Consider the following 16,925-nt stretch of genomic DNA (forward strand, 5'->3'; position numbering starts at 1 on the left):
TGATCTGCCTACAGTGGTTTACAGACTAGCTCCTACTTGATGTCTGCTCGCTCCTTCCCTTCTTACTACACCAGCCACGTCTAGGAGGAGCAGATCGAGGTGGAAGAGACCATTGAGGCTGCAAAAGCCGAGGAAGCTAAGGATGAACCCCCTTCTGAAGGAGAAGCTGAAGAGAAGAAGAAGGAGAAGGGAGAGGCTGAAGAAGAGGAAGGAGAGGGAGAGGAAGAAGGTGCCAAGGAAGAATTTGAGGATGCAAAGGAGGAAGAAGGAGGTGAAGGTGAAGGAGAAGATGCCCAAGAAGCTCAGGACGAGAAGATGAAGGTGCTGGGGAGGAGCAAGCAACCAAGAAGAAAGATTGAGCCCCCATTTCCTTAATTATTTCAGGAATAATCCTCCCGAAACCAGGTCAACCCCATCACCAACCAAGCAGTTGAGTTCCCGATACTATATGAATTAAGAAGTCAATATATATAACATTCTGAGGTGACTCAGGTTGGACATTAAATGTTGTGCTATGACTTTTCTCCTTATGCAGAGTATCTGTTTGCTTGCAGAGTGGCTTCCTGGCTTGCTGCCAGCCTGTGCATGGTCCATGCTTATGAGTTCAGGATCCATGACAATGTGAATAATTCAGATGTTTACAATAAAAACACATGAATACATGAATTCACTAATGTTAATTTTAAACTTCATGGAAAAAATAGTCCTTTGAATCTTTGGTGGTTAGAAATTAAAGACCTCAAATCATGTGCAAATAACAGTAAATAAAGTTACACTGAAGGACAAAAAAAAAAATACATTAGGGGCCAGGAAACTTTCAAAGAACTGGGGAACCATTTCCAAATCAGGAAGGGAAGTCACAGGGTGTATATTATTGCTACGAATACAGTATTTCCTACTACTTACAACATATACAATGTAATGTATTAGATGCCTTCCTATCGCATGAAATATGTATTCTCATAGAGTAATACTGGTAGATATGTTATAGTTATGGCAGTATGTCATATCCTATCTATATTAATAAAAGGGTACTATGCTAATTAGACCATGAGACCTTACAGATGTCCTTCCGGACAAAGCCATGGTGGTGGGGCCAAAGCAGAGGCGGTTAGGTGTGATCAGGCCAGGAGGGGAGGGCAGTTGGGGGTGATCAGGCTGGCAGGGGTTGCAGTTGGGGGCAAGCAGGCCAGCAGGCAGAGTGGTTAGGGGAGATCAAGCAGGCAGGCAGGCGAGCGGTTAGGAGCCAACAGTCCTGGATTACGAGGGGGTTGTCCGACTGCCAGTTTAGGCCCGATCCCACAGAGGTCCCAGATTGGAGAGGATGCAGGTCAGGCTGAGGGACACCCCCCCCCCCATGCACAAATTTCATGCACCAGGTCACTAGTCCCATATAATAAAAGCATAATATGCAAATCAACCAAACAGCAGAACAATGGGTCAGCGGGGGGTGAGGGATCCGGGGCTGATGAGCAGGTGGCACCAGGCCTGCCAAGGTGCATGCCAGCAGGCAGAGGGAGGGGATGGCGATGGCGTGGGGAGGTTGGCGGTGATCAGCGGCAGGGCAGTGGGGGCCGGTGCCATCCTCTGCTCGCCTGCCTGGTCAGTTGCCACCCACAGAGGGAGGCCACCTGCAATAGTGGCGGGGCGATTCGGGGCAGGGCCGGCCACTCACCATCTCCAGATCAGCCCACTGGGGTCACCTCCTGCAGAGGGAGGCCACTGGCAGTGGTGGTGCAATGGGGGGCAGGGCTGGCTGCTCACCACCCTCACCATCCCCTGATCAGCCCACTGGTCACCTCCCACAGAGGGAGGACAGACTGTGGCTTAGGCCCGCTCCCCATTTGGACATCCCCTGAGGGCTCCCGGACTGCGAGAGGGTGCAGGCCTGGCTGAGGAACCCTCCCCCCCAAGTGCCAGAATTTTCATGCACTGGGCCTCTAGTCCTATCTAATAAAAGAGTAATATGCAAATTGACTGTCACTCCAACACACAAGATGCTGCCTCCATGTGGTCAAAGATGGCTGCCCCTATGTGGACACAAGATGGCCGCCACAAGATGGCCAGCAGGGGAGGGCAGTTGGGAGGGACCAGGCCTGCAAGGGAGGGCAGTTGGGGGCAATCAAGCCTGCAGTGGAGGGCAGTTAGGGGTGACTAGGCCAGCAGAGGAGGGAAGTTGGGGGCAACCGGGCCTTCAGGGAAGGGCAGTTTGGGGGAAGCAGGCCTGTAGGGGAGGGCAGTTAGGGGTGACCAGGCCTGCAGGGGAGGGCAGTTAGGGGCAATCAGGCTGGCAGGGGAGCAGTTAGGCATCAATCAGGCTGGCAGGAGAGTGGTTAGGGGGTGATCAGGCTGGCAGGCAGAAGCAATTAGGGGCAATCAGGAAGGCAGGCAGGCAAGCAGTTGGGAGCCAGCAGTCCTGGATTGTGAGAAGGATCCCAGATTGGAGAGGGTGCAGGCTTGGCTGAATGACACAAATTTCCTGTGCACAAATTTCATGCACCAGGCCTTTAGTATGCATATAAGATCTTTGGTTAATCTCTTCCTGTTCCCCCCTTTCCCCTTTCCTCTGAGATTCATCAGTCTGTTCCACGTTTCCATGCCTCTGGTTCTATTTTATTCATCAGTTTATTTTGTTCATTAGATTCCTGTCCATTTATTTTTATTTTTAGATTCAATTATTGATAGATATGTAATTATTGCCATTTTATTGTTCATATATTTCTTGTTCTTGTTCTTCTTCTTCCTCCTATTAAAGAACACCCTTCACCATTTCATGTAATTCTGGTTTGGTGGTGATGAACTCCTTTAGCTTTTCCTTGTCTATGAAGTTCTTTATCTGACCTTCAATTCTAAATGATAGCTTTGATTGTAGATCCTTGCTATTCATCACTTTGAATATTTCTTACCACTCCCTTCTGGCCTGCAAAGTTTCTGTTGAGAAATCAGCTGGCAGTCATATAGGCATTTCCTTGGAGGAAACTAATTGCTTTTCTTTAGCTACTTTTAAGGTTCTCTCTTTGTTTTTAACCATTGGCATTTTAATTATGATGTGTCTTGGTGTAGGTCTCTTTGTATTCCCCTTGTTTGGGATTCTCTGTGTTTCCTGAACTTGTAAGTCTATTTCTTTTACCAGGTAGGGGAAGCTTCTGCATTATTTCTTCAAATAGACTTCAGTTCCTTGGTGTCTCTCTTCTCCTTCTGGCACCCTCATAATGCTTGAAGTTTTCCACAGGTTCCTTCCACTATCTTTATATTTTTGGAATCATTTTTCTTCTTGCTCTTCTGATTGTGTGTTTTTTGCTTCCTCATATTCCAAATGGTTGATTTGATTCTTGGGATCATCTACTTTACTGTTGATTCCCTGTAAATGATTATTTCACTTAGTGTATGTTTAATTTCCCACTCATCCTTTTTCATGTCTTTGACATTCTCGCCACGATTCTTGGAAGTCTCACTAAGTCCCTTGAAGCTCTCATTAAGATCCTTGAGCAACCTTATAACCATTGTTTTGAACTTTGTATCTAGTAGCTTACTTGCATTCATTTCATTTAGATATTTTTCTGAAGATTTATTCTGTTCTTTCATTTTGACATTTTTCTTTGTCTCTGCATTTTGGGTGCTTCCTTGTGTTTGTTTCTATGTATTATGTAGAGCTAGTATGTCTCCTGGAGTTGGTAGAGTGCCTTGTATAGTAGGTGTCCTGTAGGGCCCAATAGCTTAATCTCCCCAGTAACCTGAGCCTGGAACTCTAGGTGCATAGTTCTTGTCATAGTTGAGCCTTGATTGCTATTAGCATCACTGGGAGGAATTAACCTCCAGGAACTGACCCTATGGAGCAGGACTTGCTTCAGTAGGGCTTTGGTGCTCACTGAATCTGCCTCTTGAGTGTGTCTCTTATGGGTGTGTAGAGTTGTTGTCTGATATGGTCTGAAACTGTCCACCAAGTGCACTGGTTCTGAGGCCTCCTGGGAGGTGCAAAGTCAGCCACTGCCTGTGTCCAACTATCAGGAGCTACAGGAGGGATCTTCAGATGGCTGATATTTGTATTGGGCTTAGATGTGCCCAGGCAAGACCCAGCTGTGAAGCAAGACAGGCTGGTTCTAGTATCAGATTTTGGGCCTTTTATTGATAGGTTTGACACCAGCTGCTGCTTGCTTGAGAGATTTTAACAAAGTCTTGAAGCCTGAGCCAGCACAGGCCATTCATATGGTTGCCAGTCAGCTCTGTAACAGGGGAGGTCCCAGCTCAGGGACAATGACCCCTGTGAGCAACCTCTTCTGGGAGAAAGCCGCCCCTGAGTTTTTGCCCTGATGCCAGACAATCCAGTTCCTCCCAGAATGTCCCATGTTCCTTTTAAGCCACTACCTCAGTGCTGGATCCCAGAGGTATGGAGTCCTTACTGCCTGTGTGCTGGCCCTTTAAGAGGACTACCTGGGACTCCGGCAACCTCTGGACTCCAGCAGCCACTCAGCCACAACTGCACTGTATTTTACAAGCCTGAAGTTATGGGGACTTCTCTTCCCAGCTCTGGTACCCTGGGATAAGGGTCTGGTGTGGGCTAGGATCCCTTGCTCCTCACAGGAGGCTTCCACAGCCACGACATCCTTCCCCATTAAAAAAAAAAATGCCACATATTGGTGTTGGGCCAACCCATTCCACCCTCCAACCCTCATACCAATCTCAATGTGCTTTATTCTTTACTTCTCTAACTGTAGGACTTCCATTCAGCCAGATTTAAGGTGGTTTTAAGTGATGGTTATTCTGTATTTTAATTGTAATTTTGATGTGGTTGTGGAAGGAAGTGAGTGCGGCATTTACCTATACCACAGTTTTGGTTGTCTCATAAATTCCTTTTAATGTATGATTTTCTTTATTTGCAGATCACTTAAAAAATTGGTTGTTGATGGAAATGACCTGACATCTTTTCCACCTGGAATTTTGAAGCTTCACCTGAAAAAAATCCGTTTTGAAAATACCTTCACTATTCCTAGTCTTTGGAAAGAGAATTCTTTGAATAGTCCACAGCGTCTTACTCAGCTTACTTCTTTGTTCTTTTTAAAAAATAAACTACATAAATATTATGATGCAATCCCAGATGAAATTCAAATGTTACTAAACTGGTAAGCAAATTCCAAAACTCTTTTAACCAGAATGCACTTTTAAGCATTTAAAATTTTCTTTATTATAGGCTCAGATAATTGGTTTCCTATGAACACACACACACACACACACACACACACACACACACACACCCTCATATCACTCACCACACATAAAAACATAAACACAATTCTTTAAATTGCTCCTTCTGGCTCTTCAGGAATAATAATATAGTCTGAATTCAGCCCATCTTCTAACAGTCTAGAGTTATTACTTAAATCTAATGTGAGATACAGATTGCTAAGGTGTAGCTGGCAACATCTATACAGTTGTCATATAAATCTTTTCTATGAACCACTAAGGACATAAGGTGTATTCTTCAAAAAAAAAAAAAAAAGGCGACTCTTTAGTCCCATGTACACTATGCAGGGAAATGCTTTACTCTATTCTAACTTCTTAGAGACCAGGAATAGAGCAGACATATATAGAGCAACTTATTTTACTCCAGGATCAATGGTCAGTGTGAGAATCACTGCCTAATCTCAGGACTAGTGTTCTTAAATGCCTCATACTTTCAGTCTACTCAGGCTTATCTCTTATTTCCTTCAGGTGGTTTAAAACTATTTTTATTGCAGTACTAATCATCAGGGCTTATATTATTGATTTAACAAATATTTGTTGTATGCCTAAGGGAAATGGTTTATCAGGAGTATATAAATTAGCAATATTGACTCAATAAAAGACAGAAAACCTGAACAGATTAGTAACTATTGAATAAATTTTAACAGGTGATTAAAAATGTACCAGTAAAAACAAACAAGACCCCAAAGTGTTCAACTTTATTATTATTTTTAATCTTCATGCAAGGATATATTTATTGATTTGAGAGAGAGAGAGAAAGAAACATCAATTGGTTAACTCCCATATGTGTGCCCAAACAGGGATTAAACTCGCAACTTAGGTATGTGCTCCAAATAGGAATTGAACCTGCAACCTTTTTTGGTATATGGGATGATGCTCCAACCAACTGAGTCACCCAGCACAGCTGGAGCCAAAGTTTCCAGTGTTATGCATTGAGATGTCAGTGCTTATGAGATTTGAATGCACCTAAGAAAGTAAGAAAAATCTCCAAGGACAAACAAACAAACAAAAAAATTAAAACCTAACTAGTGAATGGTAAATAGATATAAGACCAAGAGATTGGAATTCACCACATATTTTTGTGAGAGAATGTCCTCAATTTAGACTTTGAATATTCAAAAAAAATAAGCTTAAATGAGTATTATTTTACAATTTAAAAAAATTCCAAATATATGAGAAAATAAGCCACCAAGAGTAAAAGTCAGCAAAAACATTCAATAGATATATTGTAAATCACTTAGAATGTAACATACTAGAATTGTTTACAGGATATGAAATAGATATTTAAGTGTTTTAAAAAATAAAACATAATTTCAAAAATGCTTAAGGAATAAAAGACCATCAAATATGACCAGACAAATATGAAAAAGAAATTTTAAATGAAATAAAATTCTGGAAACTAAAAAGTATAATAGTTGATATTAACTTGATGTATTGGTGAGAAACATAAATATGTATAATAAAATAGCAATAAATATGTACCTATCAATAATCATTTTAAATGAAATTAGATTAAATGCTCCAGTCAAAAAACATAGGACAGCTGAATAGATGAGAAAATAAGACATATATATTTGCTTTCTATAAGAGATGCATTTCAGGTCAAAAAGCACACACAGACTGAAAGTAAAGGAATGAAAAAAATATGCCATGAAAATGAAAAAAAAATTCTGGGGTAGTAATCCTATCTAATAAAGACCAAATATGCAAACTGACCATCACTTTGTCACAAAGATGGCAGCACCCACAGCCACAAGATGGCAATGCCCAGTCCCCTTAGCCCCACCAGAGTCGTCCTTTTAGCCCTTGCCGCAGTGAGGGGCAAGCAAGCCCCCATAGAGAGCAGACAACAGTGCCCCTGCAGAGAGCAGACAGCAGGGGTTCTGCAATCAGCAGACAGCAGGGCCCTGCTTGCCCTGGCCACGGTGGTGATCCAGAGAGCAAACAGCAGGGCCCTGCTTGCCCCTGGCCACAGCAGCGAGGGGCAAGGAGGCCCCTGCAGAGAGCAGACAGAAGGCCCTGCTTGCCCCTGGGCACGGCGGCGAGCCAGAGAGCAGGCAGGCAGGCAGGTCCGCAGAGAGCAGAGAACCATGCGGAGTGGGCCTAAGCCATCAGTAGGACATCCCCTGAGGGCTCCCAGATTGGAGAGGGTGCAGGTTGGGCTGAGGGACCCACCCTCCACCCCCCACCCCGTGCATGAATTTTGTGCACCAAGCCTCTAGTACATATATATCAGACAAAATGACTTTAAAACAAAGGCTAGGAGAATGGAAAATGGTGGCCGAATAGGCAGCAGTATTGTGTACCTCCTCCTAGCGCCAGGCTAGAAAAGCCACTAAATCAAAGAACATTCGCCCTGAATTAAATTTGATACAGCTGAGGAGACAATTTTCAATAAGGAAGGGCAGAGGAGAACGCTGTTTACCAGCCATACCTGCGTGAAACCAGCACTGTGCCCAAACAGTTAGTGGAGCAGTACCTCCTGGCAGGCTCCCAAGACATCTGCAGGGAGCACTCATTGCCAGAGTGAGCTCCCACACCAGGCCTCCGCACCAGCCAGCTGAGACCCAGGGTCCTAGGATCCGGCTCCAAGACCCTGCAGTGAGTGCAAGCCAGGGTAATCCTGTACCCTACCCCCACCGCAGACCCCAGAACCATGCTGCTAAGCTGACCTGGAGCCACCTGGTGCCCTCTCCAGCCTGAGCCCTGGGACCTGCTGCTGTGGTGACCCAGAGCAACCCAAAGCACACCCCACTCTGGGTCACTGGAGAGTGGGTACTGTGCAACCCAGAACAACCTATACAACCCAGAGCAACTGGTACCCACTCTACCTCGGCCCCCTGGACAGCCCTGCTGGGGTGACCCAAAGCTACCCACACCCGCTTTTACCCTGGTCCAGGAGGGGTGACCCAGAACAACTCGCCTGCTCCACACTGGCCCCCAGGACAGTCCTGCCAGGGCCATCTGGAGCAACCCAACGTGCACCTCACTCAGGGCAACAGGAGGGCACAGACTGAGCAACCCAGGGCATCCCGCCCCAGCTCCACACTGAGGAGGGTTGAGCTGGAGCAACCAGTGCTCCTCTCACTCCAGGATACAAGAAAGTGAGGACTGTCTGACCTAGAGCAACCCATACCCACTCTACCCTGGGCCCAGAGTCTTGCTGCCAGGGCAACCTGGAGTAATCCAGCAGGAGCCCCACTCAGGCCACAGGGAGATCTGACTGTGCGACCCAGAGAAACCCACAACCGCTTCTCCCTGGCCCCTGGGACAGTCCTTGCAGGGGTTACCTGGAGCAACCCAGCACACCTTGCCTCACTTGAGGCCACAGGAGAGCACTACCAGGGAGACATGGAGCAAGCTGGTGTGCCCAGCTGGGGGCCACAGGACTGTGCTGCAAGTGCACTGACAGAAAAGAAGAAATAGAAAGGGAAGAAGGAACACAGGCATAAAGAATAAAAAATGGCTACAAATAATAACCTAAAATGTAAATGGAGTAAATGCTCCAATCAAAAGACATAGAGTGGCTGAATGGATAAGAAAACATGACCCATATATTTGCTGTCTACAAGAGATCCACCTCAGAACAAGGGACTCACACAGACTGAAAATAAAGGGATGGCAAAATATTTTCCAGGCAAATGGAAATGAAAAAAAAAGCTGGGGTAGCAATACTTATATCTGACAAAATAGACCTCAAAATGAAGGCCATAACAAGAGATAAGGAAGGCCACTTCATAATACTAAAGGGATCGATACAAGAGGATATAACTCTGGTAAATATATATGCACCCAATGCAGAAGTACCCAAATACATTAAAAACAAACAAACAACAAAAAAAAAACTTTGGGAAGATAACAAGGGAGAGATTGACAGTAATACATTCATAGTAGGGGGTCTTAGTACCCCATTGACATCACTGGATAAATCCTCTAGACAAAAAAATCAGCAAAGAAACAGCAATCCTAAACGACTCACTAGATCAGATGGACTTAATCTACATCTTCAGAATATTTCACCCCAAAGCTACAGAATATACATTATCCTCAAGTGCACATGGGACATTTTCAAAAATAGACCACATATTGGGTCACAGGCAAAGTATCTTCAAATTCAAGAAGATTGAAATCATATCAAGCATCTTCTCAGATCACAATGGCATAATTTTAGAAATAAACTACAACAAAAACAATAAAAAATTCAGACACTTTGAGGCTAAGTAGCATGTTATTAAATAATGACTGAGTTACCAAAGAGATTGAAGAAGAAATAAAAAAAAAAAACATTCTGGAAACAAATGACATTGAAAACACAACAATCCAAAATCTATGTTCTGAGAGGGAAGCTCATAGCATTACAGGCCTACCTCAAAAAATAAGAAAAACTGATAATAAATTACCTAACTCTACAACTCAAAGAATTAGAAAGAGAGCAACATAAAAAGCCCGGAGTGAGCAGAAGGAAGGAAATAGTAAAGATCAGAGTGGAAATAAATGACATAGAGACAAAAAAAAAAAAAAAAAAAGGTCAATAAAACCAAGAGCTGGTTCTTTGAGAGAATAAAAAAGATTGATGAACCTCTAGCCAGGCTCACCAAGAAGCAAAGAGAGAGGACCCAAATAAACAAAATCAGAAATGAAAAAGGAGACCTAGCTGGTTTGGTTCAGTGGATAGAGCATCAGCCTTTGGACTGAAAGGTCCCAGGTTCAATTCTGGTGAAGGGCACATGCCTGGATTGTGGGCATGATCTCCACTGGGGGGGAGGGGGCGTGCAGGAGGCAGCCAATCAACGATTCTCTCTCATCATTGATGTTTCTATCTCCCTATCCCTCTCCCTTCCTCTCTGAAATCAATAAAAATATATTTTTAAAAAAGAAATGAAAAGGGTGAAATAACAACAGACCCCACAGAAATACAAAGGATTGTAAAAAAGAAAAATACTACGAACAACTCTATTCCAACATACTGGTCAACCTAGAAGAAATGGACTTATTCCTAGAAAAATACAGCCTTCCAAAACTCAATCAGGAAGAATAAAAAAAAATCTGAATAGCCTGATAACTATGGAGGAAATTGAAGCAGTTAATTTAAAAACTTCCAGCAAACAAAAGCCCCAGGCCAGACGGCTTCACAGGGTAGTTTTACCAAACATTCAAAGAACTAAAACCTATCAGACTATTCCAAAAAATTCAAGAGGAAGTCAAAATTTCAAGTTCTTTCTATGAAGGCAGCATTACCCTAATTCCAAAACCAGATAAAAACACTAAAAAGAAAGAGAATTACAGGCCAATATCCCCCATGAACATAGATGCCAAAATTCTCAACAAAATTCTAGCAAATTGGATTCAGCATTACCTTAGAAAGATCATACACCATGACCAAGTGGGATTTATTCCAGGGATGCAAGGCTGGTATAATATCTGCAAATCAATAAACGTGATACCTCACATAAACAAATTGAGACACAAAAATTACATAATCATATCAATTGATGCAGAAAAAGCACTTGATAAAATCCAACACCCTTTCTTGATAAAAACCTCTCAGCAAAGTGGGAATAGAGGATCATACCTCAACATAATAAAAGCCTTATATGACAAACCTGGAGCCAACATCATACTCAATGGGCAAAAACTAAAACCATTTCCCCTAAAAAAAGGAACAAGACAGGGATGCACACTTTCACTACTCCTGTTTGACATAGTGCTAGCCATAATGATCAGACAAGAAGAGGAAATAAAAGGCATCCAAATGGGAAAGAAGAAGTAAAACTGTAATTATTCCTAGGTGACATGATATTGTACATAGAAAACCCTAAAGACTCCATCAAGAAACTAGTTGATTTAATAAATGAATTCGGCAATGTAGCAGGATACAAAATTAACACCCAGAAATTTATGGCTTTTTTATACACCAACTAGTGGCCTGGTGCACATTGAAAGGAAATTAATTAGATGAAATATTTTAATATCATTATTTGCCCTTTCTCTATAATAGAGTGTCAACCAAATTCATGATGGACAATGACAGATCAAAACACACATGTGCAATTGGCGCCAGCAAGAGCTTTATATGTATCATGCATACGCGAGTCACCTTAGCCTTTTATATGTATAGAATAAACGTGCTTAATAGACCTGCTTTCTGATTTAGCTAAACTTTTTCTAGCCCAGTGCAGTACCCCAACTTCTCTTTCAGGTAATTGTCAGCAACACAGCAGTAAATATCAACACGAAACACATTATTATTTTAGATCACACAGTGAGAAAAAAAGGGTAAAATATTTAACTGCAGCAGTGTTTGACTATATTTTGTGCAGTGAGAAAACCTGAAGTCATTTTCAAGGTCCACCACTTCTTACTTCTTTTCAGTTGGGTTAAGTTTCTAAGCTTTCTAAATCTCCATTTTCCCGCTAATGATAGAAAATAGGATTCCACCGAGTCTCCTATTTACCTACTCCATGACTTCTGTGAGGATCAAATGAGATGAGACATGGGAAAACACTTCAGACATTTGGTTAAAGTGTAATATGTTTCCACCTGTGTTCCTGGAACTCCAAGGAGCCTAGTCACTAGGGAGAGGAAGCCGGGCATTGCTATGTGCCATCATTACCCGGCACCCACAGTGCCCATTTTAGAGCTAGGCTGGGCTATGGGCTGTATTTTGCGTCATGGGGTCTCAGCAGCATTGGTTGCAAGTTGGTGGGCTGTCACTTCAGGGTGGTGGCGGGGCCTGTGTCCCACTTGGGGGAAGCCGAGTGTTGCTTTCTGGGAGCCAGGTCCATAGTGCTGTTTCTTTGTGCGCATCATAGCAGTTCCTGCATTGAACGTCTGCCCTTGGTGGTGAGTTCATGTCATAGCGACTGGTCAGAAGGTGGGAAGGACACTTAGCATATTAGCCTTTTATATTGATAGATAATGGGCTCCTATCAATACTACCTGAGTTTATGCAAGTAAGATGGCTCTTGGGGGCCTCTAGATAGCTTCAGGGTAGGGAGTGGTTGCCAGAAGATCAAGCTTTGATTAGAAGGTTGGAACTTTTAACTTCACCCCCCTCCACCTCAGGAAAGGGAGGTGAGAGATGCTGAGATGAGTTCAATCATCAATGTCTAATTATTTAATCAGCATGCCTACTTAATGAAACATCCATAAAATCCCCTAAGCAACAGGCTTCAGAGAGCTTACGATTTGGCAAACATATCCGGTGCCTGGAGAGTGGCACACTGCAACTCCATTGGTATGGAGACTCCTGCCTTCAAGACTATTGCTAATGGATGCCCAACCTTCTAATCAAAGCTTGATCTTCTGGCAACCATTCCCTACCCTGAAGCTATCTAGAGGCCCCCACGAGCCATCTTACTTGCATAAATTCAGGTAGTATTGATAGGAGCCCATTGTCTATCTTTATAAAAGGCTAATATGCTAACATATTATCTAATATGCTAACATATATCTGACCAGTCGCTATGATATATATATATATATATATATAGATATATATATGTATATATATATATATATATATGTATATATATATATTAGCATATCACCCTTTTTGATTTTTTAAATTTAACAAGAATGTATGTTTTAAATTTTTTAAATTCAATGGAAAGGACAGAGTTCTATCATGTCCCTTTAAATTGCTGTCAGGCATTAAAGGAATTAGCGTGCAGTCAGTTTCTTTCTGGGCCAACAGTTCTTTGAGTCCCAATTTCAACAGTTCCTTATGTGTACATGTCAGCAATGATATTTCAGTTCTGGATGGTGGACAAATGGTGACAATGCAGGTTTGACCTTCACTATCTTCATTTCTGAATTATTTCTCCTCTGTTCTTGGGGGCCACTGCTATTTCTGTGGCAGGAGCAGTCCTGTCAGTTCCTCTCTGGGATCCGTTGTTTCAGGAATCCACAGGGGCTTGGAGTTTTCTGGAAATACACAAACATATTCTCGACCAAAGGTTAATAAAGGAATCTTTTCTGTAAAATTAGATTTGGGAACTTTTTATTTTTGGTCAAACGATTTTTCTTTTGCTTATTTTGACACCATGTGATTTTTCATGGGTGTCTTGCTATCAGTATTACACATGAAAATCAATTTTCAAAGTAAAAATTTTCTTGATGTAATTTACTTACAGGATACATCTCCTTACAGGATATGATTCTACTATCCCCCCATTTTTTAATTTAAATATTAGGAGGCTTTTTGGAAATTTTGCAATGCAGTCTTGATATCTTAATTTTTTTGCACAAAAATATGACTGCTTTGGATTCATTGCATGTTAAGCAATTTTACTATGAGATGAACCATCAGTAAAAAATTTAGTTAATACTTCAGGAACAGTTATTTGTCCAGTATAATTAAGTTTTCTTGAATATTCATTTATTTCAATTAGCCAGTTTAAAGTAGTCTAAAATAAGGTTAATTTTTTAAATTATTTATTTTTATTTTTTTATTGTTTGAAGTATTACAAATAGTAGTACATATGTCTCCTTTTTTCCCCCCTTGACCTCCTCTACCTGCCCAGCATATGCCTTCACCTGCCTCCCCCCCCCCCGCCCCCAGTGTCTTGTATCCATTGGTTATGTTTATATGCATGCATACAAGTCCTTCAGTTGATCTCTTACAGTGCCCCCACCCCCAACCTCCCCTGCCTTCCTGCTGTACTATGACAGTCTGTTCAATGGTTCTTTACCTCTATATCTATTCCCCCCGCCCCATTTCTTCTCTTTAAAAAATCTTAACTTCACTTGAGTAACTTCACATAAACTTTGTCAGAGAGGAAAAATGCAAGTTATTTACTTTTCTTTAACAGGCCAAATATATTGACTTTTAGTTACAGGTTGTTGTTTTTTTTATGTTTGAAGGAAACCTCTCTTTATTTCCTTCCAAAATAATTTTCAGGCTACAGAGAGTTTCATTTAAAAATATTTGTCTTTCTTTACACCAAGCAACCTACAGGGCTGCTGCTTGAAGCTGACTCATAAGGCCGAATAACCATATTGCAAGCACTCCCATTACAATAAAGTTGACTACTATTTTACTGTCAGATTTAACACTTTAACAATCTTAGTTTAACCTGTAAATATTAGTGGAAGAGATTTCAAAATTTTCAAATTTTCTCCTTTTTATTAAATTTACAATTATATTTTAAAAGAGTATCCCCTTAGGCTTATTTGCATATACAGAGGGATCATGGGAGGTCTCAGTAACTTTCTTAGAACACTTAATCAAATTGCTTGCAAAGATATTGGCTAATTGAAAGGGAGGGGTTGGCCTTTGCTGTTTCAAGATGGTGGCCCCCAGGGGAGCGGCAAGCCATGTGGCCAACATGGCGGCTGTCTAACCTGTTCTTTGACAGAAAAGAAGGTTTGTTTATTCTCACAATAAACAAGGGAAGAGCAAACCAAAATCCCTAAAAGATAGACAGTCAAAATTATATTGCAGTCAAACAGAAATTTCACTAGCTGTTTCTGGTGGCTTTATTAGAATTTAATTGTTTATAAAAATATTGGCTTTTCATATAACTTAATTTATATAAGACCTTGATTATATTTTAAAAAGCTAATTTATAAAGTAATTTAAATAGGTATCTTTAATTAAAAAGCAAAGCAAGTAAATTCAGTAAACTTTTATGCTGCCCCACCTCCAGCCTATTTAAAAATGCAGGTAGTGGCTAGAGGCTTTTTGTCATTTTAAATTTCCTCTGTTGGATTTAAAGAAATATTTAGTTACTCCATTTTGTCCTTGTTAGAGGCCATAACCTTCATAACATTTATAAGTAAAATATAGTTATTAATTTTTATTTGACAAAACTTTCCATGCAATTTCAAGTATATTAGATCAGTTAAATTTTCTTTAAGAAGAGAGAACAAAATTTTTTATTTACTCCAGGCCCTTGGAGTTTTCTGAAAAATCATCCTTCGGTTATAGCCTTGAAATTTAACTTGGAAAAAACATCATATATATATATACACACACACACACATATACATATACATATATACATATACATATATACATATCTTACATAATAAAAAGGTAATATTTAAATTACCATCACTCCGCTACGCCCACGATTGGGCCAGCGGGAGACACAGGGGGCGGGACTTGGGGTGGCTGGGGTGGTGATTGGGCCGGCAGGACGCTGAGCTCGCGTGGCCAGCGGCGACGCGAGCTCAGCGTCTGTGTCATGGCTGTGCTGCGGCACAGACAGGCCTCTGGGGCAGCGAGCCAGCGTTTTGGAGGTTTGGAGGCGGCGGGGGGGGGGGGGGGGGGGGAGGGGGGGGGCGGGCGGCGCGGCTCCCCGGGGAGGAGTCTGGCGGCAGTTGGGCCGCAGGAGCACGTGGCGGTGGCCCCAGCCTTCCTGGGCGGGAGGCAAAGGCAAGACACGGGCCTGGGCTCTGGCCCCAGGAGGACCACGCCCCCGCCCCGCCTCGCCCTAGGGGCCCAGGGACTTCGGAGCTGCCGACCAGCAGACAGACAGCTTACACGTGCATGATTAAATCATGCACTGGGCTTCTAGTATATATATGATTTAAAGATTATAATGTTTTTTATAATTATCTTAAGATATCAATTAAATCTTAACTGTCTTTTGTATTAAAAATTTTGGTTGGGATCACAGAATTAATCCTCTTATTTAACTAGACCAATAAAAAAACATTTTAAATTCCTAATTTTCAGAGAAAACACAACATTTTTTTCTTTTCAAAAACAAATTTCTATACTTTAGGCATTTAGTTACCATAATTATATAATTTCTCCCAATTTAATTTGAACTTAGAACTTTTAGAGCTGGCAAGTCAAATATTTAGCAGTTCTTTGATTAATAATACTTTGTATGCTTAAGAATAAATTTCAAAAACACAAGACATAATCAATCAATAGATTCAATTCTGTCCTCTAGATTTTTCATGAGGCAAATTCAGATGATTGAACAAGTTTTTATCATTTGCTTTAGTAAACCTCAAAGTCTTTAAGTTTCCAGTGGCTCTGGAAAACCATGCTTGAGGCTGGCAAAACAGGCTCAGCCTAGCTGCTTGACTTTTTAAAATGACCATAATTTTTTCTGCTGGGGGAAGTCCAGAAGCAAACTTGTAGCCATTCAAATGCAAAATTGTCACATTCCTTCTTAAAGATGGCTACTGGAGGGAAACTGGCCTACCTGTCTGCTGGGGGAAGGGCGACCAGCCTTCTTTATTAACAAAGGGCGTAGCCAGCCTTCCTAGGATACTTAGATCTTTATAATTAATACATTATTTATCTATATTTCAAATTTCTTTGAGATTCTAGAGTCAATTATAATTATTCTAAAGCATTTTCTTTGGCGAATTTTTTTGTGACAATTTACTGATTTTCTTGAAGGCCTTAAAGTTAACTTTTTAACATGGTTCAATAGTATTTTAAAAACTACTCTTTAATATGGAAATGCCAATCTTGCTGCTGGAACCTAGCCAGGATTTTTCCCTGGGCCAAATCTGCCATCCCTCTGAAGCTAAATTTTTTATGGCAAGAAGGAGGCTTTAAATTAGCATACTGGGAGAGTGGGCATTCATATTACCTTGCCATGTGTCTCCCTTCCCCCACATCTTGCTTGCTTTGGGGGAAGCATCAGTAACAGATCTGGCCATGTTTCTTTTCATGCTTAATAGATAAAGACAGATTTTAAATTTTTTTCTTTTTC

The 16,925-nt window shown here is 41.6% G+C and overlaps 1 protein-coding gene across 1 annotated transcript in view; it reads left to right on the top strand.

Moving 5' to 3' along the window:
- The window catches only part of LRRC63 (leucine rich repeat containing 63), a gene marked incomplete at both ends in the record, with an annotated part of 124,883 nt that overhangs the window by 102,993 nt on the left and 4,965 nt on the right, over positions 1 to 16,925 (top strand). The window contains one exon of the mRNA XM_079778720.1: positions 4,881 to 5,120. Coding sequence (XP_079634846.1) covers positions 4,881 to 5,120 — 240 coding nt within the window. The remainder of the gene's footprint in view (positions 1 to 4,880; positions 5,121 to 16,925) is intronic.

The sequence above is a fragment of the Cnephaeus nilssonii genome (genome assembly GCF_951640355.1).
Source record: "Cnephaeus nilssonii genome assembly, chromosome: 8".
Classification (NCBI taxonomy): domain Eukaryota; kingdom Metazoa; phylum Chordata; class Mammalia; order Chiroptera; family Vespertilionidae; genus Cnephaeus; species Cnephaeus nilssonii.